The sequence below is a fragment of the Parasteatoda tepidariorum genome, chromosome 5 (genome assembly GCF_043381705.1).
Source record: "Parasteatoda tepidariorum isolate YZ-2023 chromosome 5, CAS_Ptep_4.0, whole genome shotgun sequence".
Taxonomy (NCBI): Eukaryota; Metazoa; Arthropoda; class Arachnida; order Araneae; family Theridiidae; genus Parasteatoda; species Parasteatoda tepidariorum.
Window position 1 is genome coordinate 24724736 of NC_092208.1, and position 12603 is coordinate 24737338.

A 12603-nucleotide genomic window follows, 5' to 3' on the forward strand; every position below is an offset into this window, starting at 1 on the left:
GCCTACTAAAAATAATCTACAAAAAACGTTAAATCTAAAGATAAAAAAAAATTATAATAAAAAAAAAACAAAATAATGCACAATGATTGCTAAGTAGCAGAAGTCCAACAGAAAATAATTTGTAAGAAACGTTGCAAAATCTTGATGAAATAATGGACAGCAAATTAATGAAATATAATGTACAGAAATGCAGCTAGGCTTCTAATAATATGTCCCAAATTTTTTTCTCCAGATTTTGACGCTTTTCATCCCATGTAACCTTATGCTTTTGTCAATGAAAACAACTAATGGCACAGAAAACCCAACCTTTATGCAAAGTATTCAATTAAGGCAAAACATTATTTATTGTGGTATAAGAGTATACAATGCTTCTAGGTTAGGTTTGCTGCAAGTATAAATAATTTTTATTATGAAACTTTTATTAAACGAACTTTCCAAAATGAATAACATAATGATAATAGATTTTTTTTAACAAATTTCTTTATTAAAATATAAATAAATAAAACATAATTTCATCTTATTAAGTATTTACAACACAAACAATGAATAAATATTCATCTGAAGTAAAAAAAAGTTATATTTCTGCATGCATTAAAAATTAAATCTTCAAAATTATTATTGGGACCAACTAACTTAATTCTTGCAAAACCAAATTAAATTTGTGTGACTAATGTAATATAATAAGAGAGACTTTGTATAGCATTTTAGTTTACCACCAACCCTATTAATGTATTACACGACATCAGGGCTGGATTAAGCGCGCGGGGCCCTAGACATGAACTGCATACAATACATAAGAGACATTATATACTATTTAGACAGCATGTATGACAATAAGTACATTTAAATTAATATTTTGAGAAAAACTCTTATTATTTTTTATCATAACTTTTATATTAATTAAGAGTTAAAACTCTTATCATAATTGAATCACTTTGATGAGAGATCCACACAACATATATAGACACAAGTGAGATCATGAGCCTTCAATGGCCTCTTATTAGAAAAGCATTTAATACATGCATACTAAAACTGAGTGATTTGCCACTATGGATATGGTTAAATGAAGTTAAGACAAATCCTTTAGCAAAACCCTTATTGCAAACACTATAAGAATAATAAGATCTTTCCCCAAAATGGACAAGGTTGCGCTCAGTTAATGCACTGTTTCGTGCGAAACTCACATAAAAAACATATTAGGAATAAGGCTTTCATCAATACGAACTAAGTCATGTCCTGTGAAATAACATTTTCTTAAATATTACTTGCACTTCAAGAATAAAGTTTATCACCTGCTATGAATACGATAGTGTCTATTTAATGAACTATTAGCTGAAAACCTTTTATTGCATATACTACATGAATAATTTTTTTCACCAGTATGAACAACAATATGTTTAGTTAACATACAGTTTGTTGTAAAACCCCTCTGACATACACTACAAGAATAAGGTTTCTCCCCTGTGTGAATACGTTTGTGTCTATTTAATGCATCATTTGTTGTAAAATTTTTATAACATACAATACAAGAAAAAGGTTTTTCACCAGTATGAAGAAAGCTATGTTTTAATAATGCTCTGCTTGTTGTTAAACTCTTCTGACATATACCACAAGAATAAGGATTTTCAACACCAGCATGAATGAAGGTATGCGTTTTCAATTCATTTTTTCTTGAAAAACTCTTATAACATACAGTACAAGAATAAGGTTTTTCACCAGTATGAAGGAAGGTATGCGTTTTTAAATTACCTTTTCTTGAGAAACTTTTATGACATACATTACAAGAATAATATTTTTCGCCAGAATGGAGCAAGCTATGTTCTGTTAATGCACTGTTTCTTGCAAAACTTTTATAGCATACAGTACAAGAATAAGGTTTTTCACCAGTATGAATGAGTGTATGTGTTCTTAAATCACTTTTTCTCGCAAAACTCTTAGTACATACACTACAAGAATAAGGTTTTTCACCAGTATGAATGACGACATGTATTCTTAAGTCACTTTTTCTTGCAAAATTCTTGAAACAAATATTACAAGAATGAGGTTTTTCGCCAGTATGAATGAGGGAATGAGTTCTTAAGTCACTCTTTCTTGCAAAACTCTTATTACATACAGTACAAGAATAAGGTTTTTCACCAGTATGAACAAGGCTATGTGTTGTTAAATCACTTTTTCTTAAAAAACCCTTATTACATACTCTACAAAAATAAGATTTTTCCCCTGTATGAACAAGATTGTGCTCATTTAAAGCAGAATTTGTTGCAAACCTCTTATTACATATGATACATGAATAATTTCTTACACCACTATGAACAAGGTTATGTTTTATTAATGCACTTTTTGTTGTAAAGCTTCTCTGACATATACTACAAGAATAAGGTTTACCCTCTGTGTGAATACGATTGTGTCTATTTAATGTACCTTTTTGTGTAAAACTCTTATTGCATGCAATACAATAATAAGGTTTCTCAGCAGTGTGATCAAGGCTATGTGTTGCTAAAGCACTTTTTTCAACAAAACTTTTATGACATATGACACAGGAATATGGTTTATCAATAAAAGAGTGAGATTTTTCACCAGTAAGATTAAAGTTGTGACTAATTAAATTAAATTTTCTTGAAAAATTCTTTCTATACAGACTACAAGAATAAGGTTTTCCACCAGAATGAACACGATAGTGTAGCATCAAATAACATTTACGAGAAAATCTTTCATAGCATAAATTACAAGAATATTTTTTTAAACCATGATAAACAAAATGACATTTAATTAAGTTGAATTTTTGAAAAGATCTGTTATAACTTCGATTATAAGAATGAGATTTTTCAATTGCAAGAACAGATTTGCGACTTGTTTCCGAAAAACTATGCCCAAACGTTTTCACAGACATGTCCGGACAAAAAACTTTTCCAAATTTTATAAATAAAATAGATTATTTAAATAAAAACCTGAAAATTACTGCTTTGATATATTTTTAATATTTAATTGTATTTCAATATGATGTGCAAAAACATAATTTATTCAAATATTTTTCAGCAAGATTATGAAATTTTTTTTTAAACAAACTTAAAAGTAGACCTGTTGATAAATATTTAAATGAGAAAACATCTTTTAAAATTCTATAGAAGTTTTCAATTTCAAAACATTTAGATTGTTGCACTCCAGAAGACAATAAGTAAAGTTATTAATCATAAAATACAGCAGAAGATGGGAAGAATAATTCATTTGAAATGTCAACTACTATAAACAATGACATTACCAACTCTGAGACAAATGGTTGTGACCATGGCTATGCAATCAACAAAACCTCTTAAGCAACATTGGATATGTAGATAAACCAAGAAAACAAATATCAATAGCTTCAACTATAATCAAAATCAGTCACGAGACAGTAGTGTATAGATGTCAATTTTTAGCATGGTAGCCCTCTATATAATAATTTACTTTCCTTCATTAAAATTCATGTTGTGTCTAGTGATTTTTGATTAGAACCTAAAAAAGAAAGATAAAAAAAGATTATATAATGAAAAAAATATATATATATAATATAGCAAAGATAGCGGAACTGATTTTTTTATTTGTCGCTATCAAATTTTGGCATTTGTTCGCCAACCACTTTTGATTCATTTTTATTGATGCCCTTTTCATCACTAGGCAGAACCTTATGAAGTTCACTTGTATTGCGGTTATTTTTAACACAAAAAATGCATTTGATAAATTAAAAGTTGGCAGATCTATATAAATTTTTAACTCTCGGGTAACAGTTTTGTTATTACACTGCTGCAAATTCGCATGCAAACATAAAAGTCAGGGCATGCTATTAAGCATGCAGGGTTCCTGGGTACATAAATGTCATAACATGTCAGGTCCCCCGTGCACAAAAATGTCATAACATGTTAAAATCAAAATAAAAAATTACATATACACAAAGCATTTTTGAGATATGCAATAATTTTAACAAATGTAAACATATTTTGATTACCCTAAAAATTCGATGCATATAAAATAAAGCATTTTCAACCTATGAATATTTAAAAAAAAAAAAAAATTGAGGTGGTAACCAGTTGCAATCTTCGAATAATCATGAAAACTATTGGAAGTTAATTAAAATAATTAAATTTAAAAAAAAGCATAAATGTATAACAAATGAAAAAAAAAAATCTAAAGTATGTATTACTTTGTCAAACTTGGCAGTTATTACATCTTTCAATGCACATCAGACATAACTAGTTTAAAAGTTGCTGTCCCATAGTGCTCCGTAATTCTAAACTCTTTCGAATATCACTTTTTTTAAAATTAATTGTACATACTAAACAGAGTTGGTTGTGGTCAAGCACTTTTAGAGACATTTTGACTTAACATAAAACTTGCTCACATTAATTTATTTTACATCGATATTTTTTCAGGAACACAATGATCTGTCAACATTTGCACAAAGTGAGAGTCAAATACAAAACATCATCGCAATGCAGAAAAATAGATTTCGGGTTCCTTTTTAACTTTTTCTGGTGATAAACTATTCAAATTATTGGTGTGTTATGATAGTCAATCACTATTTGGGGAAAGAATATATAAGGCAATGTTGTTTATCCTTTGTTTTTTTTTTTTTTAAATACAATTTATGAAAAATAAGATTCTCAAGGGCTCCCTGAGTGCCTGAAGTCCCCGGGCACTGTCAGGATGTGCCCATGCGTAAAGACAATACTGATAAAAGTATATCCACATAAAACTATTATTTTACAATGCTAACATATAAACATATCTTGTTCCCTCTCAGCTGCAATTGTCATATAAAAATAAAAATATACATACAGAAAACTATAATTTAACAATACTAAGCATGCCTTTCATAAATTTAAAAAAAAAAAAAAAAAAATGGCAGATTGGTATAAAATGTTAACTTCCCAGGAAACAGTTTTTTTTTAAAAATCAAACTGCTGCAAATTTTATAAAAACAGAGCAATACACATACACAAAACTTATCGTACAACACTAAACATGTGTTGTTACCAGTTTGCAACAAGTTTCATAGAAATATAACAATATACATGCACAAAACTTCTACTTAATGACACTTAAAAAAAAAGATACAATAATAAACACATAAAATAAAATGAGAAACACATTGAAGTTGCTCACTTACCAAACATGTATCCCTTTTAAAATATCTTAAGATTATGCCAATCTTTAATGATTAGTCTCATAATAATCTTTTTAGATTTATTATCGTTTCAGATTTTTTTTTTAAAAATTGAATACATTCACAACAATTATGAATGCATTTTTCGAATATTATACAACAGCTATATTACATTTTCTTCTATAATGCACTGTAGTCATCATTTCTTGCCACTATTCAAAACAAAATAGCATACTATATCTAAAAATGACAGTCAGATAATGAAAACTATTACTGACACAGCCCTATTAATTCTTTCAAGTTGACTGTAATTGGAGGTGTGATGGTTAAGGGGTAGAGCACTTGCCTTCCAATGAGGTGACCCATGTTTGAATGCCAAGGATGGCTGGTCGGTACGAATTCCGCACCCGGCTTGCACTGACCACAGTGGTGATGTAAATTATCCTCATAGATAGATGGATCATTAGTAATCCCCTTAAGTACCCTGCCATCTGGCAAACCATGGGTGATTTTTATCATCATATAAAACAAATGAGAGTTAGCTCCATAAAAAAGTCTTTCATGAAGGCGAAATTGCAAAATTTCTTCGAAAACTTGATACAGGAATTCATTTGTCTTCTGGGTTGGGTTCAAAATTATAAAGTGACGGGGTTGAAATTGGTTAGCGTAAACTCAAAATTGAGTAGGCAGTTCAATAAGGGTTATAAAATTAAATAAAATTGAACATCTTTTACAAATATATACAAACTTTAAAAAATTTTTTTTTTAAAAATTCGGATTTTACTAAATTTGCATTAAATTTTTAAATGTTATAAGTGTACATAAATTATAACTGTCACTAATAAGATAGTCCTAAATTTTATTTCAAAATGAAAACTGATGATCTATTAGTTACTCATACAAGCAAAAATATTTTGAAAATGATGATAGGCCCTGCCATTATCTTTGGGAAAATAAAGCATGCATTATAATTCAGTTCTACCCCAAGAAAATTAAGATTTCTCTGGTCTTCAATTTAAAATCAATAATAGCTGTAAAGGCATTGTTAACCAATAAAATATTTCTCTATAGCTTATTAAACCCATCGGCGGGTTTAGATGTAGAAAGTTTTAATTCTTTTTATCCACTTACATTGTCCACGTAAAAAACCTCACTCCATTTTTTACTCATAAACAGGCTTGCACTTAGAAAAAATCTCTGATTTTTATGTGCTATATCATTTATCCAGAAAATTACCCATTATAAAGGGTGTCCCAAAATTAATGCAAGATGTGAACTTGCCGTCATTTTTGCAGTAAATTGTTTGCAACACTGAAAAAAAGAAAAAACAATTTGACAGCTCAGAATTTTGGGATAGTATAAATGGAGCATTATATGCTACAACAACGGGTTTTCATTATTTAACAATATTTCAAAATAATGAAATTTTGGTTCAATGTTCAAAAATTTTATACAAAATATGGTCAAAATAATGTTTTAACTTTGACAACTGTTAAAAGATTAATTGAAAAATTCGGGGAGACTGGATCAGTTAGAGGTGCCGTGCTTGGGGTTCTGAGAACCAACATCTGATTGTCGAACAACAAATGCACTCACAATGTGTTCCTGTTTGGTGTGAATTTTGGACTGGAGGCATCATTGGACCATACTTTTATGAAAATCAGGCTGGTCAAGCAGTAACTGTTACTGGTGCTCAATATTGCGGCATTATAACACAGTTCTTTCTGTCAAAATCGAATGCTATTGGTATGGCCAATATGTCGCGGCCACATCATTACACACCACAGCATTAAAGGTTTCAACAAGACGGTGCCACATGCCATACAGCCAGTAAAACAATTCAATTACTGCACGAGACATTTCCTGGTCGTGTACTCTCTCATCCAGGTGATCAGAATTAGCCCCTTAGATCATGTGATTTAGCACCATTAGATTTCTTTTTATGGAATCATTTGAAGTCAAAGGTCTAAGTCAACAAGTCCACAACCACCCATGCATTTAATTAATTAAAAGCTACATCAATGAAATTCAATCACAATTATGGAGAAAGGCCATGAAAAATTTCAATAAAAGAGTGTGTTTATGTACCAAGAAAAGCTGTAGAGGCCATTTGCCCAATGTGTTACTCCATGAATAACTCTATCCTACATACTTTATAATTCAATGAAAAAAAATCTAAGAACTGTGTTTTCCATTTAATTCAAACCTTGTGTTAGTTTTGGGACACCCTTTAACACACAATTCTGATTACAAGAGGAGGGGAATCAGCCTGAATCACAGCTGCAGAAAAAAAAGAGTGAACACTTAGAATCAGTAAAAATAAATATTTCAAAGCCATCAGTGGGTTAAAGACATTAATGTTTGCTTTATTTAGGGATCAAACATTCTTTTACATATGAAAATGAAGATTTCCTTCTTTTTTCATTATCATAATTTAATAAAAGTAAAGTATTGTTTACCAATAATATAGTATTTATTTTATATTTGAAGATACTCACAAAGAATATTTAATTATTATTATTTTTTTAAATATTTACTTAGCTTTTATTAAGATTTTGATCATAATTCTAAAATGAATGCTTCTAATATCTAAAAGCTCAGTTCTCTTACTATAAAGTAATCCTATAATAAAACTATTATTGTAAGTATAGTATTAATAACCCTATTACTAAATTACTACAACACTAGCACTAGTAACTATAACAAGTATTACTATAACCAGTTCCTTTCCATCACTGGTACCAAAAAAAGTGACACCTTTTAAATAATAACTTAAAAGACTGAGAAATAAAACTATTTGCACTCAAAAGATTTATAAAAATAATGTATCTTTATTAACAATAAAGATTCAATTTTAAAAAAAAATTCTACAAAATTTAACTTAGTTGAATTTTAAAAGATTCTTAAACCAGCTTGGTGATATTAATTCGATGAAAATTAGGGGAGATTTCCGTATTGTGATCTGTGGCAGAATAANGGGACAAATTTCCAAATAATGCCATTAAAGCTACTAATATAAATGATAAATTGAGAGGTTCATTTCTAGCAACATTAAAATAATAATTATTTAAGTCAAAGAAAGATAATTATCCCAAAATAAAGATAAATATAACTGTTTTTGTCCCACTTCCGGTTTCGGAATGCTATTTTCAGTTTCATTTTTTAGTCATCGACTAATATTCTTTTAATCATAACTTTTGTTCTGATTGACGCACAGTTAAAATTTATACTATTTTGAAAACTAGAATAAACGGAGATTCGTAATATAAAATAAAAAAAATTTGTCATTTTAGGCTAAAATTCACTTTTTCAACGTGTACGGATATTAAACCAGCTTGGTGATATTAATTCGATGAAAATTAGGGGAGATTTCCGTATTGTGATCTGTGGCAGAATAATCGCCAAGTCTTGGAAAGTTCCGGGCTGTGGCCTGCGAGAAACTAAAAAAAGCATCACAGAAAGGGACTAACTCGAAAGGTATAACTCGTAGCCACCTCCGAACAAGCATCTACATTTTTTTTTTTAAAAAACAATTTGCAAGTTTAAAATCTATTTGCACCTTGGCAATTGTAATTAGCGTGACAGATCACGATACGGAAATATCCCTGAAAGTTATGCATCATTGAATCACTTCATTAAATCAGTTCATTCTTTTGCTACAATTTAATACACATAAGAAAGAACTATTGTTTTCTTACTGAGAGAAAAATAATTATTATAAAATATCAAACTGTTTTTAATTACAAATAAAAACTTATTTAGTTCATTTAAGGGACAGCCAACTTTGTCAATGAATAGTAATCATCGACTCCGAATGGCCATATCAGCCCTTCAGGGGTTGATAATGACCAATTTGATGACCCCTGATTTAACCCAATTCGGAGAGTCATCCATGATAGTCACCCTTTCTTAAATTTGTTACAACCATCTCAACAATTCAATTTTTATTTATTAGTTTTTTCTTTGTATTTTGAATCCCTTTAATTCAAAAATAATTAAAAGTTAAGCAGTTTTCGCACGGCAAATTTTAAAAGTCCTAAAATAAGCTTTGTAATCTTAAGGACAGCAAAAAAATTATTTTTCGACTCACCGTGCTCATTATAGCTATCTACAATCTTTCACTCTCGTCAGATTAGGTTCTAAGTATTTGTAAATTGAAAGGTATAAGACCACAATTTCATAACAACAAATGATTTGAGATAGATTATTGTAAATAGCTTTTGACTGCCTATTTCGACAATATTTCACAATAAAATTAAATATTCCTGTTTAAATGACACAGTCAGCAACAGAACAATTCCAACCAGGTGGCGCAGGCTACAGGTGGTTTAGAACTCTCTATCTATGGCAACACTTCATATGCTTTCCCCATTAGCGTGTGGAAAGTCATGGAGGAAGGAAGTATGTTAGTTTCCCATATGATTTTAATATAGATAAAAATATTTTAAGTTGGAAAACTAGATGGAACTGAAAACTACATTGAACATAGTTCTAAAGAAAAGTATCACAGAAATTTTGAAAAATATTTTTATTAAATAAAAAGGAAAAATATCAAGTTGTTGTTGTTGTAGTTAATTTACGTCACACTAGAGCTGCGCAATGGGCTATTGGCGACGGTCTGGGAAACATCCCTGAGGATGATCCGAAGACATGCCATCACAATTTTGATCCTCAGCAGAGGGGATGGCACCCCCGCTTCGGTAGCCCGACGACCTGCACGCGAAGTCGAGCACTTTACGGTAGAACAGTTTAACGAGGACCAATACCGCACACCCTCGGTCCCTACGCAGACTGATCCAAGTGGTCACCCACCCGCACACTGACCGCAGCCAGTGATGCTTGACTTCGGTGATCTGCTGGGAACCGTGTCTTAACGATCAGTCCACTGCGGGACGAAAAATATTAAGAAAAGGGAAAACAGCGTAGTACAGGATCCTGTACAACTAAAAAGAGGAGGAGAGGGAAGGGCTAAAGGCATGAAACCGGTCTCTCCCTAGATGGCGTATACGAGTGTTGCGATCGCCAATCTCGTGGTGTTTCGGTACACAAGCATCTGGGACCTTTTTTTTAGGAACAAGTATAAAGTTTTTTAACCTATAAAATCGTTTAGATCGTATTATCGTTTAAGAGTGCAAAAGGGCTCTTTTTTCCTTTCTAGCAATATTTTATTTCATAACTGTCGTTGAACAGTCGACCAAATTTTTGGGTTTACGACTACTAATGTTCAACTCCGTAGCCTTGTAATTTTAAGACCAATCCAGGAGACAAGGGAACTCCTAAATTAAGTATTGGGAGAAATTTGCCTTCTTTGACGAATTTTTGATGGAACTAACCCGCATTTTCATTACACGGAGAGGAAAACCACGGAAACCTCCCACGGTTTGTTTGACGGCGAGAGGACTCTAACCCACGATCCAATATTTTACGACCACGTGTCGTTGGTGCAATCCGGGTGCGGAATTCGTATCTACGAGCCATTGCCGGGATTCGAACCCGGGCTACTTCATTGGAAGGCGAATATTCTATCCCCTGAACTACAATGGCTCGAAAAAGTAATTATATATAATATTATCATTATTAAGTAATTATACAAAAGTAATAATATTTTATTTTATAACCGTCATTAAACAGCATTCAAATTTGGGTTTCGGCTATTAGTGTTCAACTCCGTAGCTTCTGAACCACCATGGCTCGAAAAAGTAATTATATCAAATTATATAATATTTTTATTATAAATTAATTATAGAAAAGTAATAATACTTTATTTTACAACCGTCATTGAACAGCCGACCTAAATTCGGGGTTTACGGCTACTAATGTTCAACTCCGTAACCTTGAAATTTTGTATCCAATTCAGAAGACAAGGGAACTCCTGAATAAATTGTTGAGAGAAAATTGCCTTTGTGTAGGACTTTTATGATTGAACTAACCCGCATTTGCGTTACATGGAGATGAAGACCAAGGAACCTCCCATGCTTAGTTTGGCTGCCATGATCCGTCTACCCCTGAGGATATTTTACGTCGGCACTGTGGTCGGTACAAGCCGGTTGCGGATTCGAAACAGGTTTATAAAACTTCCAAATAGGGTCGCTGTTTAACGACGGTTACAAAAGTAAAATAACATATACAGGCTCGTGTGCTTAATGCCAAAATATGGACTCGTCCCTTGTTAAATTGAAAAACAGATAACAAAAAAATGAGAGAAAAAACACAAAGATTTGAATCCGCTACATTTATGCTTCCGAGTAGTTGGTGGAGGGGCGATCCCCCTCGCCGTCAAAGCCCCAATAATGTATGGGTGCTTTACTATCAATAAATCCAAGGAGCTTTCATACCCGTGCGGTGTTTTTGTTCTTCTAACCGCTTTGGAGCATGGATGTAACGAGATCGAATACCGCTATCACACTGTATATTCTTGCTACGTTTCACAAACTTGTGCTATTTGCTTTTTGGATTGAATGGAGCTCTTAATAATTTCTTTGTATTTACAAAAAACATGCCTATTCATGTAAATAAACAAATAAATAAATCCCACTTCCCCCATAAAAGATGCATAAGACAGTCAGTGAAGTTTTATTTATCCGAGTTCAATATCTTTAAAGCATTTGAAAGCTATGATCACTTTCTCTCTCTATTAATAAATAATAATAAAATGATAATCTCTATAAATAAACTATTAACAGCCACTTTACTCTTAAGGACAATTTTGGCATGTCTTCGGATCATCCTCCGGGATGTTTCCCAGACCGTCACCAATAGCCCATTGCGCAGCTCTAGTGCCACGTAAATTAACAACAACAACAACTTAAGTACAATTTAAAAACAGTACCATTTTAAAAAACAATTGTAAAATCAATTACTACTTTAATTGGTAAGGCATCGATAAAAGTTAAATTATCAAGTAGATTGTAAAATGAATAATTGTTCTGAAGAAGGTATTGGCAATCTTGTGATGCGTTAGAATGAGACAAAAAAAAAAAAAAAAAAAAAAAAAAAAAAAAAAAAAAAAAAATAANAAAAAAAAAAAAAAAAAAAAAAAACCATCTATTCTTTAAAATTTACTTTTTTGTCTTGTATTTTTGCTAAAGGTGAGGTAATAATTACTATATTTTTGAAAATCAAAATTTTCTGTAAACCTTTACCGTAACGAACGGAAAATTAAGAATGGCTTAAATACAACTTAACAATTATAAATTGTTTAAATATTGTTACTAGAATATTCGTTTTTTAATTTTGCACCAGAGATGTCCTTACCATACAAGTATAGAAGTCTTCTCAGGAATTTCTTCTTCCGTAAATTCTATACACAATATCGTAAATTCCAAGTAGTCAAAATCTGCCTTTCAAAATCTTATTACCTCACCTTTAGCAAAATCAATCGAATAGTTCCTGAAAAACCAACTTTCAAAAAGGCAGTATTTTTAAAATTTAATTTCATAGCAAATATTCGATCGATTTAGCTC

General features: G+C 31.1%; 1 protein-coding gene across 1 annotated transcript; it reads right to left on the reverse strand.

The window, feature by feature from the left end:
- Window positions 1-462: 462 nt before the first annotated feature.
- On the reverse strand, window positions 463-9389 carry LOC107454791 (zinc finger protein 271). Its single transcript, XM_016072093.4, has 2 exons — window positions 9231-9389; window positions 463-3492 (listed from the first exon to the last, which is right to left on the reverse strand). Exon 2 carries the CDS (start codon window positions 2888-2890, stop codon window positions 1289-1291), a length of 1602 nt encoding a protein of 533 aa, XP_015927579.2. The 5' UTR covers window positions 2891-3492; window positions 9231-9389; the 3' UTR covers window positions 463-1288.
- Window positions 9390-12603: the final 3214 nt, after the last annotated feature.